Source organism: Meles meles, chromosome 6, assembly GCF_922984935.1.
Source record: "Meles meles chromosome 6, mMelMel3.1 paternal haplotype, whole genome shotgun sequence".
NCBI lineage: Eukaryota > Metazoa > Chordata > Mammalia > Carnivora > Mustelidae > Meles > Meles meles.
In genome coordinates, this window is record NC_060071.1 from 112,547,072 (window position 1) to 112,571,493 (window position 24,422).

Here is a 24,422-nt window from a genome sequence, read left to right on the forward strand (position 1 = left end):
TATGTAAACCCTAATTTTTACTGTTAAATAGAAAATAGTAATTGATATCCCTATGGCATGCATTCTTTCTCGTGTTTTTTAAAAAAAATCATAGACGTTGAATTGCTGAATGAAAGGAAATGTACATTTACAACTTTGACAGGTGTTTGACAGATACCTGTCTCCAAAAACAATATTCCTACATGTGTTGCATGCTACCCTGAGCCTAACTCCATGCTGAGCACTTTGATTGCATTAACCTCCTTGGAAGGTCCTTGGAAAAAATTCTATGAGGATAGCACTACCAGTTTATGGATGGGAACACTGAGGCTTGTGTGGTGAACACAGCCAGAAGGTGGCAGAGCCAGGACTGGAGCCCAGTTACACTCCTACCAGCAGAGAGTGGAGGTGCCCCATTCCCTTATAAGCATAGGCACATTAGCAATCCTTATAAATATTTGCCAGTTTAAGTAAAATGTCTTTGACCTCCTGCTTCTTACGTGCCCGTCTAGGATAGGATCGGACATCTGGTGTGTTTACTGTCTGTCTGCATTTATAGTTTTATAAATTGCCTCTTTGCCTCCTCTGTCCCATTTTTACTAGACTGTTCATCCCTTTTTATTATTAATTTCTACATATTATAAATAGTAACCCTTTGTCATATGTTGCAAGTCCTTTTTCTCCCAGTTTGTTTTGTTTAGCTTTCTGTTTTGTGTCTTTTACCAAATAGAACTTTAAAGTTCTTAAATTACAAATCTGAGTCTCTTATGGCTTTAGAGTGTTGTTACTCTTATCCCATCCTAGGAGTATATATTTGTTCCCTATTTTTTCCCATTTTTCCATAACTTCCTCCTTAGCATTTACCTGAGATTATTTTAGTGTCAGGAATGAGGTAAAGGTATTTTCTAAAAGGATAACTAGTTGTCTAAACACTATTTATTAATAATCTATCATTTACCACTGATTTGAGCTGTGTTCTAAGCAAAATTGATTTCTAGTTCTGGATTCTTCTTGAGTTGGTAGCATGCTGTTTTAGTCACTGTAACTTAATTTTTTTTTTAAAGACTTTGTTTATTTATTTGACAGAGATCACAGGTAGGCAGAGAGGCAGGCAGAGAGAGAGGAGGAAGCAGGCTCTCCGCTGAGCAGAGAGCCTGATGCGGGACTCAATCCCAGGACCCTGGGATCATGACCTGAGCCGAAGGCAGAGGCTTTAACCCACTGAGCCACCCAGGTGCCCCTGTAACTTAATGGTTTATCGTGTAGAACAAGTCTTCCTTCCTTCAGTAGAATTTTGGACAGTTTTTAAGTATTTATTTTTAATTATATGCCAAATTAACTTTTAAAAAGTTGTCAAATTTAAAGACTTCCTTTGGGGATGTTTATTGGGATTTTGTTGAATTTAGTTTAGAAAGAATTGACAGCTTAATAGTATTGTCTTTCTATTTAAGAAGTTCATTTTTACATATCTTTTCATCTTCTTCAGTTGGGGTTTATAGTTTTCTTCATATAAGTCTTAAACTTCCTCTGATAAATTATTCCTAGTTTGGGTTTTGTAGCTTTATGAATGGGGTTATATTTTTGTTATATATTCTAGATGGTTCTTTTGATATATTAAAGATTGTTAACTTTTAATGATTTACCATTGTCCATCTTACTGAGCTCTGTATTTAGTAGATTGGGCTAACTTCTTTTGAGTTTTCTAGTCATGTATTAAACATCTCCATATCATGGCATCTTTGCCTCCTCCCCCCCACCCCCAGTCCATAGCTTTATCTTTTATTTTATTTTCATCTCTAACAGCTTTGGCAAGTACTTTCAGAAGAATAGTAAGCAATTGAGGTGATAATTGGTCTTATTTATTTTTAACTCTTATGGGATTTTTTTTTGAATTTACCATTTATTTTTTGACCTGTGAGCATAATGTTTTAGTCATGTTAAGGAGACAATCTTCTACTCTTTCCAAAAAGTTTTTCTATTGGATTACAAATTAAACTTTATCAAATGCCTTTTAAGTATATATCAAAATGATCATATTTACTTTCTTTTACCTGTCAGTAGAATAAAATATAATAGGTTTTCTAATAATACACTCATTGTTGCGCTCCTGGGAAAATTGCCCCTTGCCCAGAGTGGGTTTTTCTTTTAAGATAATGCTGAATAGTATCAGGTTACCTGGGCGGCTCAGTCAGGTAAGCATCTGACTGGATTTTGGCTCAGGTCCTGATCTCAGGGTTATGAGATTGAACCCTGCATCTGGTTCAGTTCTAGGTATGGGTCCTGCTTAGGATTTTCTCTCCCTCTCCTTCTGCCCCTCCCTGCCCCAGTTAAAAAAAAAGTAATGCTGAGTAGTATAGAATTTCCTGGTTATCTGAGTGTCATTACTACTGAGAAAAATCCACATAAAATGAATTATTCAAAATGAGGACTAAATTTTGTTACTATTGGAAAGTGGGAGAAGGAGTTTGACAAAGGTAAAATTACAAAAAACTTTACTGAATGCATTTTGTTGACTTGTCATAGGCGCTCATTTTTAGAACAAAATAACTTTCAGATAAAATTCTATGGCAGAATACTACATACTTTTTTTTTTATTATAGTGCAGTTTTAAATAGGCTATATTTAGCAAGAGTTTGAGACTTCATCAGTTTCTCAAGGGCCTCTCCCAGTGTGTTACTATTCAAGTGATTCTCTCTTAAAATGACCATCATGTTGTTTTTTTCTTTTTTTAAAGATTTATTTATTTATTTATTTATTTATTTATTTATTTGACAGAGATCACAAGTAGGCAGAGAGGCAGGCCGAGAAAGAGAAGGAAGCAGGCTCCCTGCTGGGCAGAGAGCCTGATGCGGGGCTCGATCCCAGGACCCTGAGATCATGACCTGAGCGGAAGGCAGAGGCTTTAACCCACTGAGCCACCCAGGCGCCCCCATCATGTCGTTTTCTATATCAAACTTCTTCTATTCACCTATCAACAGATCTAACTCTACCAGAGTCATATCTACCATTGCCTTCAGGTTTGACTCTTGCCATTCACAAACATCACTTTCCATAGACTGCATGAAAATTCTTCAACTTTTACAAGATTTTCAGTTTTGCTTTGCAGTTCGTTTTTATTATGTATTAAGATGTTCCCCACCTAAAACACCACATTCAAGAAGCCGAGAAGTCAATGTAGTGGGCAAGAATAGACACTTATTAAGTGGGAAGGATTATTTGTGTTGGGGATGAATTGTAAAAGAACGGGAGAGCAAAGACCCCATAACATGAAAACCACTGATGTGTTCTAATATTGCTTTCCTATTCATTTTGTAAGTATACGAACTTCAATAATGAAAATCCCTGCATCAGTATTCATGAGTGAGCTGGATATGGAGCAGAGGGGTACTTGTCCTGAAGTCCATAATTAGAAGTTAGGTGGTCCAGAAATTTGATGAAAGAAAAAAATTTCACTAAGCTGTAACGCAGATTTAGCATTTTCTTCCATTGTTAACTAACCCACAGTAGCATTAGCGGTAATTATGATTGTTGTCACCATAGAAATCCTGGCTGTTTTCATACTGTATTATAGATTTTACAGATTTTAAAATTTTTTAAATTTTATTAACAGATATTTTAAAATGCAACTCCTACTTCACTACTATTAAATGTAACTGCTGCTAATCATGACTTCAAAATTATTAGAGTGACCAGGTACAACACTAAGTAATTTCTTAAAAATATATATATATTTCTCACTTTAAATTTAATATCTTGATACTTGATTTCCTTTGTAATCATATATATATACACATATATATATAAGATTAAAAGATTTAGGGCACCTGGGTGGCTCAGTGGGTTGGGCCGCTGCCTTCGGCTCAGGTCATGATCTCAGGGTCCTGGGATCGAGTCCCGCATTGGATTCTCTGCTCGGCGGGGAGCCTGCTTCCTCCTCTCTCTCTGCCTGCCTCTCTGCCTGCTTGTGATCTTTCTCTGTCAAATAAATAAATAAATAAATAAATAAATAATCTTTAAAAAAAAAAAAAAGATTAAAAGATTTACTCTAAGAAGGGATCCGTAGGAGTCCATGACATAAAAAATGATCACAAACCGCTGGTTTCTTTTTTCTGATATATCTTTGGATAAATCTGTTGTGTTTTTTAGTCCTAGGATTGTATCACATAGTTCTCTTTAAAAAAATGGGGCACTTTCTTTTCTCTTCTATTCTGGAGCAGGTTTAAACATTAATATCATCTTGTTTTTAAAGGCTAAAAATAATTCACCCATGAAACCGTCTGGGCGTGGATGATTTTTGAGAGGTAGTCCTAAGAAAATCTTACTAATTTATTTCTAAAAAATTTGTCTGTTTGGTGTATGTAGCTCTTATTCAGTTAATTTTGGTCATTTGCATTTTCATGGATAGCTTCAATTTCTTCCAGGTTTTTAAAATTTCTTAGCAGATTATTCTTGCATTATTTCTTGAATTTTCTTTCCATTAAAGTGATTAATTGCAAAGCATTGTTGAAGGAGTAATCTTTATTGTATTAATCATAAGTCACTGTATATCTTGGGTTCTATTATAGTTCTAGTATAATTTACCTGGAAGACATAATTTGCTGTCTTTAGATAGTGTCCGGTTTTGATTCTTCAGACTAGGAGCCACGATTTTTAAAAATGTGAAGATGGAAAAGGAACTTTGCATTATGTCCCGGTTAATTTCTACCCATTCCAGAGATGGTGTTTGGACTGATGCTTTTGGGCAGTGTTGTTACTGTGCTGCGGCCTTTCCCTCCTTCTCTTTGTGAGGATGGCAGAACTAAAGGCGAATAATGAGAAATCTGCTTCATGTCTTGTAGTTCTAGCCAGCAGCGGCCCTGAGGTCCCACACCATGGGACAGGAGCTAGAAAGCCAGGCTGCTATCCCATACTGGAACATTAGAACCCTGGGGGATCCATGGTCTGTGCTGGAGAGGCAGCTATGATTAGGGAGTGGGGATCTCAGAGTTCACTTAGGTCCAGCCCTTAGACACGAAGAGCCCTGTGGTCACTGGCAAGCACGATGATGTTCTGGGGGTGTTTTGCATCTTGAAGAAAGAAGAAACAATTTAGAGAATATTTGAGCTGTTAGACTTTCTCTTACATTAGATACAGCTAGTTTCATTGTACGTTCTTTTTTCCTTTCTTTTGTTGTACAGCCACTCTGCAGAGAGACCGAATCTTCAAACATTTCACCAGGAAGCGCCAAAGGGCTATGCGAAGGCGAGTCCACCAGATCAATGGACACAAGTTCATGGCCACGTACCTGAGACAACCCACCTACTGCTCTCACTGCAGGGAGTTTATCTGGTAAGAGGTTCCCTGGCTTCTCTCTTCCTCCGAGCTTCTCTCTATGTTGTGTGTGGTTTCAGAAGGAAGCGTGATTCTCAAGAGTTGTTTCAGGATCTGACTTTTGCCTCTTATTCCAATATGTTGGCCCAGTAATTTGAATTCCCAGTGAAAAAAAATCTAAACAATTACGGATCCAAGGTTTAGATGTTATTTCTTTTTCCAGTTAATTGGGGAAAATGCTAATGAGTCATGAACTGGCTAAAGAGCATGAATTAGGAAGGCTAACCTATCAATATATGGATAATCAATAAATTGGATAATCGGCCACTGAGTAAGAGAGAAACGACAACCATATTGCTTTAAAAAAGTAGGACTCACATGATAAGTCATAGAACTTAGCTGGTTGTAAGTAAAGTAAGCACACAGTAATCTTCAGCCTAATGGTATGTGGCCAAAGGTAGTAACTTTCAGTGATTGCATACTATAATCCTTGGCATTTAGGAACTGAGTTAATTTACAGCCCAGAAATTCTAGGTGAATTGGGGCAATAGCTTCCTACATGCGTCACCGAAGCTGAAATTTCAGTGGCAAATATATAATGTAAAATAAATTGAAGCTAATAGTTACCTTTGTTTAGAGCCAACATTAAACACACGTATTTGGAAAGAGAAGAAGGAAATGCCCCCTCGCCACCTCCAAACATGTACACATACATACCCATCTCTGAAGGAGAAAAAGACAGTTTAGTATCCATAGCATAAAGGGAAATCCTGGTTGTGTTGCAAACCATAGTCATTTTTTTTTAAGTCAGAAGCACTTGGCTCAGAGTAATTTTTTCAAGTACTGATCAGTGAGTTTGCATTTTTTGTTTTTGTTTTTGTGTGTGTATATGTTTGATTACTTTGGTTTAAAAGTGCCTGCTACCTTTTAGCAGTCAGGATCCAGGGTTAGTGTTTTTGGTGTTTTAAATTAAGAATAGAGCCTTGTCGAACCATGAGAGACTATGGACTCTGAGAAACAACCTGGGGGTTTTGAAGGGGTGGGGGTGGGAGGTTGGGGGAACCAGGTGGTGGGTAATAGGGAGGGCATGTGTTGCATGGAGCACTGGGTGTTGTGCAAAAACAATGAATACTGTTACCCTGAAAAAAATAAATTAATTAAAAATTAAAAAAAAAATAGAGCCTTGTCACAAGATGAGATCAGGAGGGAGACAAACCATAAGACACTCTTAATCACAAAACAAACTGAGGGTTCCTGCGGGGTGGTGGGGGGTAGGGATAGCATGGCTGGGTTAACGACTTTGGGAAGGGTATGGCTATGGTGAGTGCTGTGAAATGTGTAAGCCACATTTGGCTTACACATCTGTGTAAGTCACAGATCTGCACCCCTGGGGCAAATAATACATTATATGTTAATAAAAATAATTTTAAAAAAGAGCCTTGTCTAAACCAAGGACCCACAACTGACTGTTGGTATGTTGCCAACAGAGGAGCCATCATGACTCTAGTCTTCAGAAACAAGTTCCTGCTGCATTTTCTATTGAACAAAATGAAAAACTCTGGCATCTTTGAGCCCATTTTCCACCCCTGTGGTTGTCTGCACTGGCTAGTTAGTTGCCGTCCACCACTCTCCTTGTGGTTTTCCTGACCTGAAAGGTCTGCTACTCTTCATTTCATGTCACACCATTCTGCTTCCCTCCTTTATGTGACCTGCCTGCCCCTGTGGGCATTTGTGGCGACAAACTGTGACCTCAGCTAACGATCTCAATGGAAACTTGCTTGATAACTTCACTAAATTTTTTCCACCAAGGAAACATTAACTCCCACTCAACCAGCCTTCGCTTGCATGCTCTTTCTCTCTCTCATACAGAATATTACTGTATGCGCTACATGTATATGGTTAAGAGTATGGACTCTGGCATTCAGTCTCATCACCAACTAGCTGTGTGAACCTAAATAAATTTTATAATCCATCAGTGTCTCCTTATTTGTAAAATAAAGATAATTTTATTTTGCTTATCTCATAAATTATGTAGAACATAAAGTTCTAGGCACTATTCTAAGCGTTTTACATTACCACCTCTCTCTACCTTCATGACAACCCTGTGAAGTAGGAACTGCAGTCATTATTGCCCTCTGTGGTGTAGATGAAGAAACCATGGCTCAAGGGAGTTTGCAATGTGCCCCCCAGTAATGCCCAGGCCATCTGGTTTCAGAGTCTGTGCTCTGAGCCTTCCCATGATGCGTGCTACCTCACAGGACTTTTGTGAGGATTAAGTGAGGTAGTGTTCATCAGCGGGTTGGCTCAGTGCCTGGCACACCCTCCAGGTTTAATAAAATAAATGAGAATGAGGATGATATCATCATCACCCAGAGAATATACTGGGGAGAGGCCAGCGTGATAGCTGTGGGCCTGACAGGCATCCTGTGCCAGCATTTCTGTCCCCACCCCTGGACTCCAGGGCTTATGGGGGCACAGGGAAGAGGGAGGGTGCCTCAGGCCAGACAGCTGTGGTGGGCTCACCTGTTTACTTCACGACCTGCCCATCTTTATGTGTATGCGAGTGAGAATGCCAGAGAAGGCGCTGGAGTGACCCTTGCGGCTGAGGCTTTGTCACACGACCAGCTGAGGACCTGGGCTTTGCCACAGGGGGAGGTGGGCAGAATGAGGACCACCAACACCCACCTGTGTACATCGCTAGAGGATTCAGGTCATCACAGGACATCCTCTAGGTCTTGTGGTAACAAGGGCTCAGAAATCACCCCATCTTTGCTGGTTCTCTGAAATTACGTTTCTCAGGAAGAAGCAGAGGATGGCATGCATTTGTTTTCCTGAAGTACTATGATCATAGGGGCGTTGTTGCTGAAGTAGACTGATGATAGCTTTTCTCTGTTGTCTTGAACAGGGGAGTATTTGGGAAACAAGGTTATCAATGTCAAGGTAAGAAAACGTTTCAAAAACTGTGTTTAATATTGTTCCTCTGTTAAAAACGGGTTATATTTAGAGGAGACAGGATACATTTCATTAATATTGTAATAGATGACTCTGCTGATCAAGTGACACTCCCATTGCAAGTATTTGGTTGTGGTTTAAATTTTGGCTACATTTTAGCGCAGAGGGGATGTTTTTATTTCTAAAGCCGAGATACCTAATAATGTTGAATTCTTTAAAGTTTTGTCTCTGAGATGACGTGAAAATACTGAAAGGTTGTGCCGTTTTGTGAGCAGTACCCTTAAATCTTGAAGCTAAATTCTTGTCTTTTCCAACCCCATTGTTACTAGGGGTGAGAGATGACACAGTGTTGTCTCTTAACCTGCTTAGAGAATGCAGGGAGGGCGGGGGAGGGTGAAGTCTTGCTCTAGGAAGAGCAACCAGTCTGGTTTTTATTAGAACAAAGAAAGGTAACAGGTAAGCTTAGGGGTAGCTTCTGGAGAGCCTGAAACCTGGTTGGGAAATTTGAACTCGACTTATTGGCAATGAGATGCCACTGAAGGTTTAGATCATGAGGCACAGTGCCCAGAATTATACCGTGAGAGGATTCCGGTGGCCGTGGGTGCAGGCAGGAGAAAAGCCAGGAAAGATGAAGTAGGCTCAAGACTTGAGTGCAGATAGTTTGGGTGTGAGCAAAGGCGTGAGTTAGGGGGACGGTAATGACCATGGGAAGGACGGGTACGCTGGATGGCACCGTGTGGGCCAGATGACAATTCAAGTCACCTTGACATGGTGTGGCCCTTGTTGGCTCTGCTAGAACTGCAGATCACGAGCTTCCGAGGAATGTGTAATCATGCATTTCATTCCCTAGTGTGCACCTGTGTCGTCCATAAACGCTGCCATCATCTCATTGTTACAGCCTGCACTTGCCAGAACAATATTAACAAAATGGATTCAAAGGTAAGAAGACAGAACTTGGCTAACACAGTGGCAGCACAGGCCTGCGCTCTCTCCTTGCTCCATCCCCTTTCCGCTTCCCTTCTGCACTCCTTGAAGTGAATGGTGGCATCAGAATCGAATTTTCTCTTTTTATATTATGCCTTTTTTTTTTTTTTTTTTTTTTTACTTCTGTGCTTGTGTAGCATGACCTGTCTGTGAGTGGATCCCATGAGTGGTCAGCTGCTTACAAGCTTTCACGATTAGTGTTTCTGATTTGGAGAGGGGTTTAGAGGACTGAAAAGATCCCTGAGTTTGGCCTCAGAGGACCAGGATTGGGATGCAAATCCAGCCTCTGCTAGCTAGCTTCTCTGTCAGCCTCAGTCTTAGAATGGGATCTGTATTTCCTTCATGCGCTTTTTTGGTGAGGCTTCCACAAGATAGAATGCTGTGACAAATGTTTGTTAACTGGAAATTGTGCTTCCTCAGTAAGGTGACTCTTAGCCTCCTCCGGTGTCTTCCAAAATCTCCAGGAGGCCGCACTTCCATATATAAATGCTTGACTCTCATTCTCGTCGCTCACATTGCATTCAGCTGGGGAGGGCACGTTCTAAATTGTGGAGACAGAAAACAGCTGGAGCCTTGCTGACAACGAGCAGTGGGTTTACAGACGCATTGGAGTCTGACTTTGAGCTCAGGGATTGCTTCCACGACACATACACAGTTGCTAAGGTCCCTTGGAGAGGTACAAACCACAGCTTTTATGAGAAAGAGACCAGCAAAGTTCCAAGAGGAGTCATAATTGCCATACTCCTGTCCCCTTGTCGTTCCAAATGGTGACGTAACTGTAGTGCGTATGCCTTGTCTAATTATTTGCTGGAAAGAGTTTGTGAGATGAAAGCAGGACCTGTGCCCTCAGATTGTAAAATGCAAATGGCAGGCACAGCCGGGGAGAGCCGAGTAAGCTGCTAGGATGTCGCTTTGGGGTGAATTCCTTCTGTGGTTCTGTGGTGCCACCTTCGCCCCTAGGCCCCCACGCAGCACACCATCTGGGAAAGCCACAGCCAGTGTAAGGTCAGTAAGAGACCTGTTTGCTCCTGCAGTTAGAAAGGTTTAGAAACTAGACATGGGCACAAGGGAGTTGGCAGGGAGAGAAATCCAGCCTGAATACAAAAGGTGATAAAAAAAAAAAAAGGTTTTCATTCCTCCTTATCTCCCCAAATGGTGAACGATCTAATGCCCACCACGACACCCTTTCTTTTGAGTCTTGTTGATGAGAAAATGTGCTCAGCCTGGTGAGGAAGGCCAGAGCACAATGCAGTAATCTCCCCGGCTCAGGTGTCATGGTAACACGTTGCGTTTGGGGGGCTCCTGTTATGGTTTCTGTCAAAGATGTTGGCACGGCCTCCTAGCTCTCGTCCTTCTGCTTCTTTTTTTGTAGATTGCTGAACAGAGGTTCGGAATCAACATCCCGCACAAGTTCAGCATCCACAACTACAAAGTGCCAACCTTCTGCGATCACTGTGGCTCGCTGCTCTGGGGGATCATGCGACAAGGACTGCAGTGTAAAAGTGAGATGCCGGGGTGCTGAGTGCCCACTTCATGGGAACACCGCGTCGTGAGCTCTCGGAATTCTGCCGGCGTGGCTTCTCATCTAGCACCGATGGTTTTAGACACTTTGTGAATTAGGTCTTCTTAGTTCTAGGCCTGTATGTCCCTCGTCAGCCATGTACGGGGAGTCACCTCTGGTCCAAAGATTTCCCAGCTATAACTGCAGTCAGTTGTTAAATTCAGTGTTCTGTCTAGCTGGCTGTCAGCTGCTTCGTGCTGAGGGTCTGCTAGTTGCTGAGGGTCTGCTAGTTGCTGTGTATTGGCATGGGTATTTGAAGGAGGGAAAAATGGGATCTTGGTCCGAAACGGAGGGTGGTAGGAGGTGAGGTAGCCAAAAGAGAGACTTTGGTTATGAGTGGGAACTGGCAGGAGAGTAGGTCTAGTGACCTCCCCAGAAAGGAGCAGGACTTGAGTCAAAGCCCAGCGAGAGCTGCCCTGGGTCTCCTCGAAGAGACTGATAGAGATTGGAGAGGTAGGTGGGGTGAAGGATGTTTCGGCTTTGGCCGTGAACTTGCACGCCGGTAACTCTGCCCAGGGGAGCTTTCGCCTTCGCCAAGATTCTGAGAGCAAGGGGGTGATTCCTGTCCTGTTAGGAGTTGGGGAACTGTTGAGTCATCTCCCCTTGGATGTTGCTGTAACAATCCGGCTGTCATGGGGTCCAGCCCCCTGCAGGAATACAGGCGGATTTCAGCCTGAAGCTTTAGATAAGTCCTCAGTCGCTGGGGGAGGCCGAGTTGATGTCAGTGCAGCTGGACAACGTCCTCCAGCTGCCTGCACTTACTGAGCCTGCTTCTGCCGACAGAAGGGGACTGGCCCCTTGCAAAGCCTTTCATCTCTTGAGAACATCATTTCATAATTCATTTTTTCCCTAGATACATGAAGTAATTCTTTTTCAACCCAACCAGCGACTGGCTCATGCATGGCTTTGGTTCAGGCCCTGCCTGATCTTAAGCTGGATGGTTTCCTCTGGGCGTGGGTTTCATGGCAAAAGTCACTTTCTGCTCTTGTCTGGTCGTTGCCGACATGCAGAGCCATGCATGGGGCTCCTCCACCTTGTTCTTGGGCCTCGTGGCTGGGGGATGGAGGTGGGTGGGTCATGCACAGACAGTGAGCCATCTCCTGTACTCTTTGCTTTTATTGTCACTGGTACCTTAGAAAGGGCACCGCAGCCGCCTTCCTGAGAGCGGGGGATTTCCTGAGAAGAGCTGCTGAGGCTTCAGCCTCAGGGGCTCTCCCTTGCAAGGGTCCCTTCCACAGCTCTCCACTGGACTGGATATTCTTTCTCTTGAAGAGGGCACCTTAAATCACATACATTCAGATCCCCCCAAACCTGGATCTGGGCTTGCTTCCAGAGCTGGGTTGACACCCCAGATACGGGAATTTGTTGCCCGCTCTTTCGCTTCTGCCTCCCATCCGCTGGGGCCACGTGAGGAAACTGCGTCCGAGCTTCCTGCTGATGAAACCTTGGGTCCCTTCATCAGCCCAAGTCTGTTTCCTGTGCACCAGGAATGTACCTGCTCCTCTCTCCTTTTCCAACTGCTGTTTATTTTGACCTTTAAAAAAAACTCACTTTGCTCCCCCATGAGATAGACCCACAGGCTGCAAGCCCTGAGAACCAGAGGCTCACAGGATGTCGTGCCCTGGGCCGCCAGGGCTCCCCGACCACAAGAGCACTCAGAAAGCGAGCTTCACTTGGAGGCTTTTCTCTCAGAAACGCCATTCCCCTCCTGTCTGAACAGCCATCTCTACGTGGCATGGAGATTGCCACCTTTTATTGAGTGATCCAAGGAAAAGCATAAAGTCAGTTGGCATGATTCCTTGTTAGTTAATTGACTGAAATGTCACAGTGATGAACGTTTTGATTTCTGTATTGAGTCTTGCTGTTAAATCGGCAATGACTCTTACACAGGATCGAGGTAAATGTCAAAAAAGTGCATCTGAAGTGTGTTATTGGTCAGCATGGCAGGCTTGCTGCGGCTGCGTAAACCAGCAGGGGAGCAATGTCAGGGTTTGTTTTGAGTGCAAGTTCAGTTTAACGAGAGGATGGCATTGTTCTGCCTGGATCATTCCCCAGGCCTAATCTTTCAGGTTACTAAAGTTCTTTTTTGCAGCATGTGTTGACTTGGCTCCTTGCTGAACCTGGATTCCCTTCTCTTTCCTGCCCTCCTCCAGTCTGTAAGATGAATGTCCACATCCGATGTCAGGCGAACGTGGCCCCGAACTGTGGGGTCAACGCGGTGGAGCTCGCCAAGACCCTGGCCGGGATGGGCCTCCAGCCCGGAAATATTTCTCCAACCTCGGTAAGACTTGGCTTTCTTCGACGTATTGTAATTTAGAAGTTGTTCAGATGTGGTGAGTCCGAGTGAGCGCATGCGGCATAATCCAAGTTCCTAATCTCAGCAAACACAATAAACAGATTTATTGTATTTTTAAAGAGCATTTTGTTCCACAAAAAAGGTTCTTTATACAATGATGTGACAAGAAATCACAAGCATGCAGATATAGCAGGAAGAAGAAGGAGGATTTTTTTTTTTTTTTAATTAGCTTCCTGTCAGTGTGGTGTGGTGAAGCTCTGAGTCCAGGGCCTTGGGTTACCCTCTTTGCCGGGGCTCCAGCAGGAGAGTTGACCGGCAGCTACAGGCCTCAGCTTCCTCCTCTCCAAAGGGGTTGAGCTTGATCTCTGAGATTCTCCCCAGCTCTGGAGTCTCACCCGTTCTCCAGCTTTTGTTTGTGGATTGTGCATTTATCTCTCAAGTTCAGCGACAAACAGGAGTTCCTTCCTCTAGACTCCTGGGAGTGGGTGGAGTTGTCCGTTGCTTTGGGCATGTTTTGTCTCACAGCCTCCCCGAGTGACCTCCACTCGCTGTTGACCCTTAGAGCCTCCACCACTTCCCAGGCCTGTGTCCTCTTGCTGCCTTCCTGACTGGAGACTACAGAGCGCTGGGAAAGAGCCGTGGCCCCTGTCGTGGTGTGTGAAAGCTGTAGCTTTATATCCGGTTTAGGAAAATTCTAGACTTCCCTGTTAAATATCTTTGAGTTCTTAAGAGGCGAAGCACAATCACTGTCAAGTTCTTGGTTATTCAGAATATGTCTGTACTCACCACCCCATTTTCCTTATTACTGGTCAATTAGGGACTTGAACTGAAATTGTATTCCTTTATTTCAAGGAAGCATCAGCAAAGTGTAATGTCTATACCATGGACAGACAGGCAGGTTACCAACACCAGGAGGGGGATTTCTTTTTTCTTTTTATTATTTTATTTTATTTGACAGAGAGAGAGAGGTCACAAGTAGGCAGAGAGGCAGGCAGAGAGAGAGGGAGAAACAGGCTCCCCACCAAGCAGAGAGCCCGATGTGGGGCTCGATCCCAGGACCCCGAGATCATGACCTGAGCTGAAGGCCGAGGCTTAAACCACTGAGCCACCCAGGCGCCCCCCAGGAGGGGGATTCTAATGTGTGGAATGGCTGTTCCAAATGGCACAGATTAAGGATTTTGGCCTGCACCAGTGCTTCTAAAATGTCATGGGAATAAGATAGGCCATGTGGCACAAGTTGTAGAATGGGGAATGCCACTTGTCATTTGTCACTTGAACCAAGGATCCTTAATGTTATATTTAAAAGTGGAAAAGCCAAAATTACCTGTCACTGGACAGCACAACATGAAACAGAATTCTTAAGTCTATCCAAAGAGAAGAATGGGTTAAAAAAATTTTTTTTGAGAAATACTGGCTTAGAGTTTTCTAGCCCAAGCAGGGGAAATACTTAAGTGGAGGAAGTGAGATTCAGGCTAGTAAAGTTTTTCTATCTTTGAAATATTTACGATCGGAGATCTAGGGGGAGAAACTACTAAAAACAATGGGATTTTTAAAGATGATCCATTTTATATCTGTAATCACTGTTTTATTGGGTTGAGTAAGTCAAAGCCTTATAGCTTCGCGCAATTGCACAGTTGTTGTTCTTTGAAAACTTTACTTAGTTGTTCCAGATAAGCTGGAGTTTCTCAGCTAACTAGGGCAAAGCTTCAGAGCGTTAGACTTTAGATCTGTTGTCTAGATCCAAAGACAAGGTAGCTTGTCTTACATGTTCCAAGGTGGACCTCTGCAAGTCATCTTGCCCTTAGGGAGCTCCCTCACTGTGGCTTGACGTGGATCAGTGAGACGGGGTTATCCATGGGGGAGGCCACCCATATTTCCGGTTCAGTATGGTGAGACAGGAAGGAGCTCTGGTTGTGCTGGTCATCAGCCTTTCCAGAGGGCGAGTTGACTGTGTATCAAGAGTCTTGAAGATTGACATTTTTGGCTCCAAAGATTGCATTTCCAGAAAGTTATCATAAGAAAATAGAGGATGCTCATGATCATGATGATAATGACAGCAGCTCAGTCATGTGTATTGAACCTGCCAGGCACGGATCTGAGTGCTCTATGTGCTTTCTTTCATTCCTCATAATATTTTGTGTGGCAGGTGCTGCACCATTCTCTTTGTTAGAAGAAACTGAGGCCCAGAGACGATGGGTTAGTAACTTGCCCAAAGTTACAGGATTAGGTTACTGAGCTGTGACTTGAACCCAGGCAGCTTGCTTGAGAGCCTAGACTGTTAATCACCCTGCTTTGAAGATTCACCTGCAAGGATGTTCATGATACTGTTATTGAAACTGGCAAAAGATGGGAGCTCACCTGTTTCCAATAAGCAGGGGAATCAATGAATAAACTGGGATATATCCATCCATAAAACAGAATACAGGACAGCCCTGAAAACTCATGTTCTTGAAGGCTATGGAAAATACACATTACAAAGTATTAAATAAAAATGTCCATTATGAAATCATAATTTTATTATATTTTTTAAAATTAATCAAGTGTAGAGGTAGGTACGTGTGTATGTGTAATTGCTTTTATTTTTTATTTTTTGAGGGGGTCCTGATAAGAGGCATTTCATTTCATCCTTCATACATTTGTTCACTATTCTAGTTTTTATATTAATTTTTATTTCTCTTATATAATTTAAAATGCTGTGTAATGAATATTGCTTCATTGACATCCTAGTATAGATCCTTTGAGCAAACGTAAAAACCGCTCTTTGAATGACATGGACACCAGGTGGCGCTCTTGAATCTGACCATCCTGGGGCAAACCTCCAAGCCACTGGAGGGACCAGACTAAGGCGTTTGTTTTATACACTGCCGTCTTGAGTTCAAACTGAAACTCTCGATGGCTTAGATATATTTTAAAACGATTCTTTCCCAAATATAGTAAGCACAGATCAGGAGCTGGAACTAAGGTAGTGTTAAATGGCAGAACTTGATCCCGTCAAGCTGAATGGACCTTTCCCCATCTGTTGTGTTGAGAGTTAAGGCAGCAGATAAGGTCTTCTCCATCCATAAATGCTTCGAGCCCATGCTGTGACCTCTGACTCCCTGTTTTCCTACTCTCCTTTGCAGAAACTCGTTTCCAGGTCAACTCTAAGACGACAGGGCAGGGAAAACACCAAAGAAGGAAATGGAATCGGGGTTAATTCTTCCAGCCGACTTGGTATCGACAACTTTGAGTTCATCCGCGTGTTGGGGAAGGGGAGCTTCGGGAAGGTGAGTCTTGGCTTCTGAGGCATCTGGGTTAAAGTTAGCATGCTACACGTATGTTATTTGTTTGTATACGTATTCATGCTCAGACTTGCCCAGCTGCCGGGCCCATTCTGCCCCATGTATTCCCACATCCTAAGAATCTCAAGACTTCTCACGCCTGTGCTCCCTTTTCCTGCTTTGCCACAGGTGATGCTTGCAAGAATAAAAGAAACAGGAGACCTCTATGCCGTGAAGGTGCTGAAGAAGGATGTGATCTTGCAGGATGATGACGTGGAATGCACAATGACGGAAAAAAGGATCCTGTCCTTGGCTCGCAATCACCCCTTCCTCACACAGTTGTTCTGCTGCTTTCAAACCCCTGTAAGTAGGACTCACATTCACCACCTAAGTAGCCTCCTTTCTTAAAGAGATGAGACAATAAGATGTTAAAGATTTCATAAAGAAGTGCATCAGACTTTTGAGGGATGAACTCTCATTGTAGGGCTGAATGGAGGTACCAGTAACTTCTGATGGCCTCTGGGAGAAAGTTGAAATCCATGAACTAACTGCTTACTGTCATGGTGTCCTAGAGAAGGATCATCTTGAAGGTTGAAAAGGTCTTCGAACATAAGTCTTCTGTAGCAGAGTGAAGGTTATGGAAATCTAAGAACAGAGTAAATGTCATGGGCTGCTTATCCTGGTGACTTTGACCTTGGCTCTATCCCTAAATGCTGAGCTAGTTATGACCTTGGCACAAAAGTTCAGATCAGGGTAGGTTCAGAGAGAGAAACTTAATTTGTCAAGGCTCAAGGCATTGGCCCCCTTGCCTCCATCTTGGACGCTTTGTATGATTTCTGGGAACTGATCCTGGGATTCAAGTTTGTCTACTTGATCACAGTGTGCGATGAGGAATCCTTTCTGCTGCAGTTTACAGAATACCCCACTGAGGCCTTTACGTGATAAATGGAAAGGATGAGTTTAGCTCATTAGTACAACCCTTCTTCCTTGAAGTCTGGCAGTGACAACGTTAAGGTTCGGTTCGTAGTTCGGTGACATGGGGCATCTCTTCCCCATGGGGTCTCAAGTAATTTGCCACAGTCCTCAACATCACACCTTGTGTGATGGCATCCGAAGGAGGAAGCACAAGCACAGAAGCCCAAGGGCCTTGTGGACCTCTCTCCTTTTATCAAAGAGAGAAGAAATCTTTCTAGACTTGAGCCACCTGCTTACCCTTAGGTGGAAAGGATTCGGGAAGCGCAAGTATCCGGGCAAGATAAGTAGGTTTACCCTGACTGGCTCCCACCACCCTTGACTCATCTCCTGGGGCAGGGCATTCTGCTCTCTCTAGCATTGGGCTTAGAAGTTGGCTTCTGTCCTCAACAGAAAGGAAAGAGGCTCCCGAGAAGGTCCCCAGAGGTCTGCCGCAGATATTTCAGAACCTTCTTCCAATCAAAAGGCATTTTGACAAAGAGAACCTGGGACGCGCTCTTTGTCTCTACTACCATCTGGGCCATGGAAGGTGTGGTGGGAGCAGAATAGGGACATCCCCGCTGTACCAGGGATCCTACAGTGCCTGTCTAGGGAAGACAACAGCTGAGCTCGTACCAGAAGGGCAAATTAGAATGATGAGGCAGAGAGAATGGAGGTGAACACGCCACCTAGGGAACGGCACCTGCACAGGTGTAGTGGTTAGTGAAAGCGAGAGGTGTGAACACTGCTTAGCGCACTTTAAGTGTGGGGCCTCTGGGGGGTGCGTGGAGAGAATGGCTGGGGCAGAGGTGACCTAGGTCGGACAGGGAAGGGCCTTGTAAGCTCTGTTAAGGACCTTAGAGTTTAGACCTGAGAGCAAAAGGAAGAGATTTAAGCAAAGGAATGACATATCAGATTGTATTTTTTAACTATTAAAAAAGCTAACTTTCTGCAGTGGGTAATATTCATATCCTTTCTCTGAAAGGAACAATTATTACTAATTGCACGTGTTGCCTTTCAAAGGGCTTTTTTCACATGAAAGCATACACCCACAACACATATATGCATTTTTTTTATTTAAACACAAATGGTAGCATACTTTGTCTTTTAATGTAATGTATACCTTAGTCTTTAAATGTAACAATAGATCTTGGAGATTGTGTCATTATTTGTACATATCTAGCTGCCACATTTAAAAAGTTTAAAATTTTTAAAAAGACCCTGACACAATTTATTTAACTTGTTTCCTATTATAGGTTGTACCTAGTCTTCCAGTCAATGTTGCATTGAGTCCCCTTGTATTTTTGTCTTTACATACTGTTCTATTATTTGTCTAAGACACACAACTAGAAGTGGTATCACTTGGCCAGTGGTGTGTACATTGAAAACTGGGACTGAGTCCCATCAGCCTCCTTCCCCAAAGCAGTGAAAGATGGCTCACATTTTGTCACCTGTATGCCAGGCACCGTTCTAAGTGTCTATGAGCATTGTCTCATTAAATCCTTTGAGTAGCCCTGTGAAGTAAGGTTAGCACCACTCCCATTTTCCAGATAAGGAGACTGAGGCCTAAAGACTTTAACTTCCAAGAGACAGAGGTTTGGACCCCAGGTGGTCTGACTGCAGAGTCTTGACTCTTCTCTCCCAGCTGTGGGAGGCCTCTTGCCTCCATCATCCCATCCTGCCATGCACTCTGTCATGTTGATGACCCAAGAGTTTGAAACCGATGGTTTCTTCGATATTCTCATTGGCTTTTCTCTGACTGAGCGAGACTGAGCGTTCATAGATGTTTGAGCGTCACCTATGTTCAAATCTGTGCTGTGAAGGACCACGTGTGGCCTGGAGAAGGGGTGGGCTGGGGAAGGCTGGGAGCTGGGAGAGGTGAGGGCGTCCTGGAGGCACCCACTCCCATGCCGTCCGAGCATTTTAGAAGGAGCTGGGGGCATCAGCCAACAGCTACACGGGTCCCGGCTGCCCCTGTACTGCTTCCTTCTTCCCCTGTAGTCTGGACTCCAGAGAGCCACACCCTCCTACCTCCTGGTCTGTGGTTCATTCCAAAGGCTCTGGAGCCCACACAGCCGGCCCCTGTTGCCTTGTCTGATTCTGGGCTGCCCATGTCTGAGGTCCAGGGCTCTTCTGGAGCTTTCCTTGTGCTCCTCCTCCTACTTCCTGGAGAATCCTTGAAATTCGATTTCCCGTGCTCTGTGCTTTGCCTACAAAAAGCCCTTCCCTGTCCTCATCTCTCTCATCCAGCTGTTACCTTGGAAGGGAATAGGGTGACAGCTCAGGCTTGAAAACACTCTTGTCAGGAAGGATGGTACCATTCATTGATTACCAGTTGTCTGCCTACATTTGCCAGCTTGAGCCTCCGGCTCATACCATGAATCGGACACGGTTACCCTCGAATCATCTGTCCAGGGCCTGAGTCAAAGAGTGGATAGTTTTCTATGACATTAAGTTAGTTGATTTTTACTGGCCTTTGAATAAGACAGTTGACAGGCCATTAGTGAATTTAGTCTGGTCATGTAGTGGCTGTTGTTTCAAGATATCTAATGAACAGATAAGGAAGTGTCTCACACAACTTCATATTGCAAAAGGAAATCCCCGTGCTTCCATGAAACAGACTGAGGTCTCAACCCAGATTGTGTTATGGCAGAGTAGAACAAGAATAAAGCTGGAACAGATTGAGAGCCCAATTAAACTAGCATAAACAGTGCATAATTTTCTAGAAAAATATAAATTATACAATATAACAAATTATTGGTGGCAACACGGAATTTCCGCAGTGTTCAGCGGGCCTTAAGCACTGGTAGGGTCTTTTCCCTAGCGTTAGTTTCATGTATGGCCACAAGGTGGCGGTCGTTACTGCAAGGTGATTTTATTTCTCCACCAGCGCTAGGAACTGACATTGGGAGTTACAGCTTCTGTTTTGCAGTAGATGTCTCCAAAGCAAAGGGTGAAAGGAATTTCCCCCTGTCTTAAGTCTAGATGATAAAGTAGAGGGGAACCAACCTAAAGAATCAAGTGACTTTTTCTCCTGCTGAGCTAGAGAGACACAATTTTCATTTTGCTGTAGTTCACACTCTCTCCCCCTTGCAAGGTATCAGACTCTGTAATATACATGGCATTTATTTGCTGTGCATCTGTCCATCTGTCAGAAATCCCCAGGGACTGTTCCCATTTGCTGTTGCAAAGCTAACTAGATGGAACAGAAAATGCTAACTACTGCAAGGAAGCCCTGCAGATCCATTACTTTGTAACCACTCAGTTTGGCTGGCTGTGGCCTCTAAAATGAGACGCTAATCCGTGAGTTATGCTGAACTGTTAAGCTCAGCATTTAGAAGCCAGCAGAGGTGAGGTATTAGGGTCACACCCAGCTATCTGCAAAGTATCATCTCATTATAAAAACCCTTGGAGAACTGTTATTCCTCTTACGTCCTGCCCCATGGAATGAGTGTCTCTGGGGCCCAGAGACTGGGAGTGGGTAACTTGCAGAGGGTCACTTGGACTGTGAGTAGAGGGGACAAGGTTCATCTCCAGGGCAGGCTGACCCTGGAGCCGGCTCTGTGCCCTGACACATCAGTGTACATTGTCCCTGATTCGTCCTCTGCGTCAGCATCTCCTCCCTGCCTCAGCTCCCCTCCATCCTGCTGCTATGGAAGCAGCATTGCCCTTGGACGTAGAAGACCTGAGTTCTTCCAGCTTTGTTTTCCTTGGAGTAGCTCGAGCCTACCTTAAAATTCTTTTGAGCTTTAAAGTTCTCATAGTTTAAATGAAAGCAGGATCGTAGTGAGGACCAAAGGAGAGAATGCAGAAATGCTCTGTACACGGGCAGCACTGTTCAGAGGTAAGACTCACTGCTGTGATGACTGCCTCCTTCTTTACACCAAAGAAAAACGTCCTGGGGCTTCCCAGGGCCAGCACAGACCCCATACGGAGGGTATAGTAAATATCCCCAAAGCTGAAATCTTAGAGCCACTCCTATGCTTGGCAAAAAAAAAAAAAAAAAAAAAAAAAAAAATTTCAAATTAGTACATAATTTATCAAGCTTGCTTTTTAGGATTATGAGCTTGTAAATTGTTGCCTCCAATTCTTTCATGATAGTGCATATTACTTGCAAATATGTAATTAAATTGCCATCCTCATACATTTGTGATAGCATTATAAATCCTTATAGTTTGTGAATAGTTTGATAATCTGGATCAAGACTCATAAAAGTGTTCATACTCTGAGATCTGTTGATTTTATTTCTGAAGCTAGCCAAAAAAATGAGATGTTATACGGTATATGTATATATATGTATATACATAAAGATGTTTAATTTTCAGTGCACTATTTATAATAGGAAAATTTTGGGAACAACTTCAGTAGGAAGTTGACTTAAATAATACATTATTGGGTGGAGATTTTCAGCCAGTAAAGCAAATAATGAATACTACGTGGCAAGATGAGACAGTGTTGGACACTGTCATAAGCATCTAACGTGTATTATTTGCTGGTTCCACTTTTTACAACAGCCCTGTAGGACAGGTGCAATTATTATCTTCATTTTGGCAAGCGATAAAGTATGGAGGAGTTAAGTCACTTGCTTAAAATTTGATACAGTAAATGGTGGAACCAGGAAATTAGAGCCCAGGAAATAAGACAGAATTAAGAAGGTTAGTGGCATGTATCCATGTCAGGTTCTGTCCAAGATGGTGCACTGGCAAACCTAGCTCCTCCAAGAAAAGCCTGGAAGGAAATTATGCCAAGTAAACTGCCAGGGATGGCTCTAAAGCAGTGGCACGAAAGATGTTTTCTCTTTGTTCTATTTGCTGATTTTGGTCTTGAGACTCTATTTCTTTACCAGTGGGGGTGGGGAGGAGTGAGCCCTTGCTAAGGCAGGGTGGAGGAAGGGAGGGTCCCTGTTCCGGTGCAGGCCTAGTGAACGTTGCCTTCCCTGCTCATCTAGGTGAAATTCACTTCACAGCCTTTTCATCTTCATCAGTGACTCTGGAGTCAGCCGCTGAGCCTGCTGGCATTTGCAGCCTGGAATCCAGGCCTCCTCACCCCCAGCTCCCAGCCCCCTGGGGGCTGTCCACCGGCTCTCCTCCTGGAGCCTCAGCTGAGTGTGGAGGGACAGAAGAACAAAGACGGGGCAGTAGCAGGAGGGGGAGTGGCAAAGTAAATACTGGTCAGTTGCCTCCGTCTTTGTTCAGAGACCCAGTTTACTGAAGCAAAAATTTCCATTTTAAGACACTCTGTGCCTGGTGCCCAAGGGCTGCCTGTCATCTGCAGGACACAGGCCCAGGTCAGAGAGACAAGCCATGCGGAGCCTCCCTTGTGGGGAACGCTCCCGCGGGGTTAGTGTTTGCAATCTCCTGCATTCAAGTGGGCCACAAACACACACTCCCTTCCTTGACAGGGACAAAAGCCCAGTGCTCTGGATTTCTACCGCCACCCGTCCTCTACCTGTCCGGCTTTCCTCAGGATGCCTGTGTGGCTGCTGGGGGTGGTCAGTGGTCCTCAGGGCATCAGCCTCCAGGGCTTGTCCACGAAGCAGTGCACCCTGAGTGCTGGCAGGGACAACGGCCTTCCAGAGAAAGCCACTCCTCCAATGTTGGTCGACAAAGCAGAAGACCTACTTCCCCGGGTGAAGGTGTCCAGTAATCTGTATGCTAAACGCCGACCGCTTACACGACTGCTACACGGCCATTTCAGTATATTGAAGTCGTGCAATACGTTCTGAAAATCACCTGGCAACATGAGAATGCGGGGGTATTACTCTCTCCGTGTTTCCTCCTTTGTTGTTATAGGGAGTGTTTGCAAAGGAGTGTGTGCGTGCCTGCGAGTGTGTCTGAGACAGAGATGAGATAGCGAGTCCTGTGGCTCTGGAATGAATCTTTCAGAATTTTGTCAGGCGGGCGGGTCCACTGCCCCCTCCAGTGTCTGAGTTCTACTTCTGGCTTAAGTCACAGCCCCTTGTTTTTAGGAAGGTCTTGTAATTGACTTTTTTTACCCATATACGCTCCTCCGCCGGAATCCTTGTTTTTCACTCACGGACCTAGGGGTTCAGAGAGTGACCCTGCATTAGCTTCACACGGGTGGTGGGTGGGAGGCTGCAGCCTTCTCCACTGCCCCTAGCCCCCTGCTGCCCGCTATTCCCCCAGCCCCCTGCCAGCCTTGCATAGCTCCCCACAGCCCTGTGCAGCCTACCCCCCGCAAGCCCCCTGCAACTCCCAGCCCTCTGCAGCCCTGCACAGCCCCCCAAAGTCCCCCGCCAGCCCTGCCTAGCCCTGACCTGTTCCATGTCCCTCCAGCTCTCTTTCCCTTTCCTGAGTGTTGAGTGGGTAGTTGGCCGTGGTCGCCAGCCTGTCTGTCTGCTGAGCTGCTGCCAGAGACCAGTTTAGAGAATGAGATGGCACGCTGGGCCCTGGAGGGGCGCGACCCGCGGTGCTCTGAGTTACCGTGACATTCTGGACTAAGGGAGAGACCCCATGATGGTGGTTAAGTGAGGAGAGGACAAAGTGCATCCCAAAAAGCTAGAAAGGACCAGGGTCTGAAGAGGTTCTTGCCTTTGGAGAGCTGGTGGATTCTTAGAGCCTGAGGGGTATCTGCTTGGAAGAAGCAATGGGTGAAGAGGAATGGCACCCACTCTTGGTTGAGACCTTAGTATGTGTTCTCCGCGTTACCGGTGCCTATGCTGCTGTGCATGCTGGCATTTCGGGAACATCTGTGCAATGACCAATCAGGGTGGTACAGAATACTGTTGTTTTCATTTAGAGATCTGGACACTGAGAGGTCGAGAGAGGTTAAATAACTTGTCCCAGATCACACAGCAAGTGAGAGTCAGACCACGGATTCTTAACCAGGTCATTAGCTTCATAATCTATGCCATTACTAAAATACCTCCCGTAGAAATGTCTTCTCCCTGAACGTGTGCCAAGAATAGTGTCATTAGGCAGGACGGCTTTTCACAATGTCCAGTTTTGCAGCTTTTTGTGAAATACCTAAGGATATTTCCCTCTTATCTGTTTAGAACTAGGTTTCCTCCTTTCCCTGAGCAGTGCCTGCCACAAATACTATTCTGTCTGCTTATGGGTCATTGGTTATGGTTTGCCTTTGGCTCAGATCAAAATAGAAAATGAGCCAG

At 44.3% G+C, this 24,422-nt stretch overlaps 1 protein-coding gene across 1 annotated transcript in view; it reads left to right on the plus strand.

Moving 5' to 3' along the window:
* PRKCH (protein kinase C eta) overlaps positions 1–24,422 on the plus strand; it is a 225,349-nt gene that overhangs the window by 116,688 nt on the left and 84,239 nt on the right. The window contains exons 3-9 of the mRNA XM_046009945.1: positions 5,157–5,307; positions 8,195–8,229; positions 9,092–9,180; positions 10,598–10,727; positions 12,940–13,067; positions 16,205–16,348; positions 16,532–16,705. Coding sequence (XP_045865901.1) covers positions 5,157–5,307; positions 8,195–8,229; positions 9,092–9,180; positions 10,598–10,727; positions 12,940–13,067; positions 16,205–16,348; positions 16,532–16,705 — 851 coding nt within the window. The remainder of the gene's footprint in view (positions 1–5,156; positions 5,308–8,194; positions 8,230–9,091; positions 9,181–10,597; positions 10,728–12,939; positions 13,068–16,204; positions 16,349–16,531; positions 16,706–24,422) is intronic.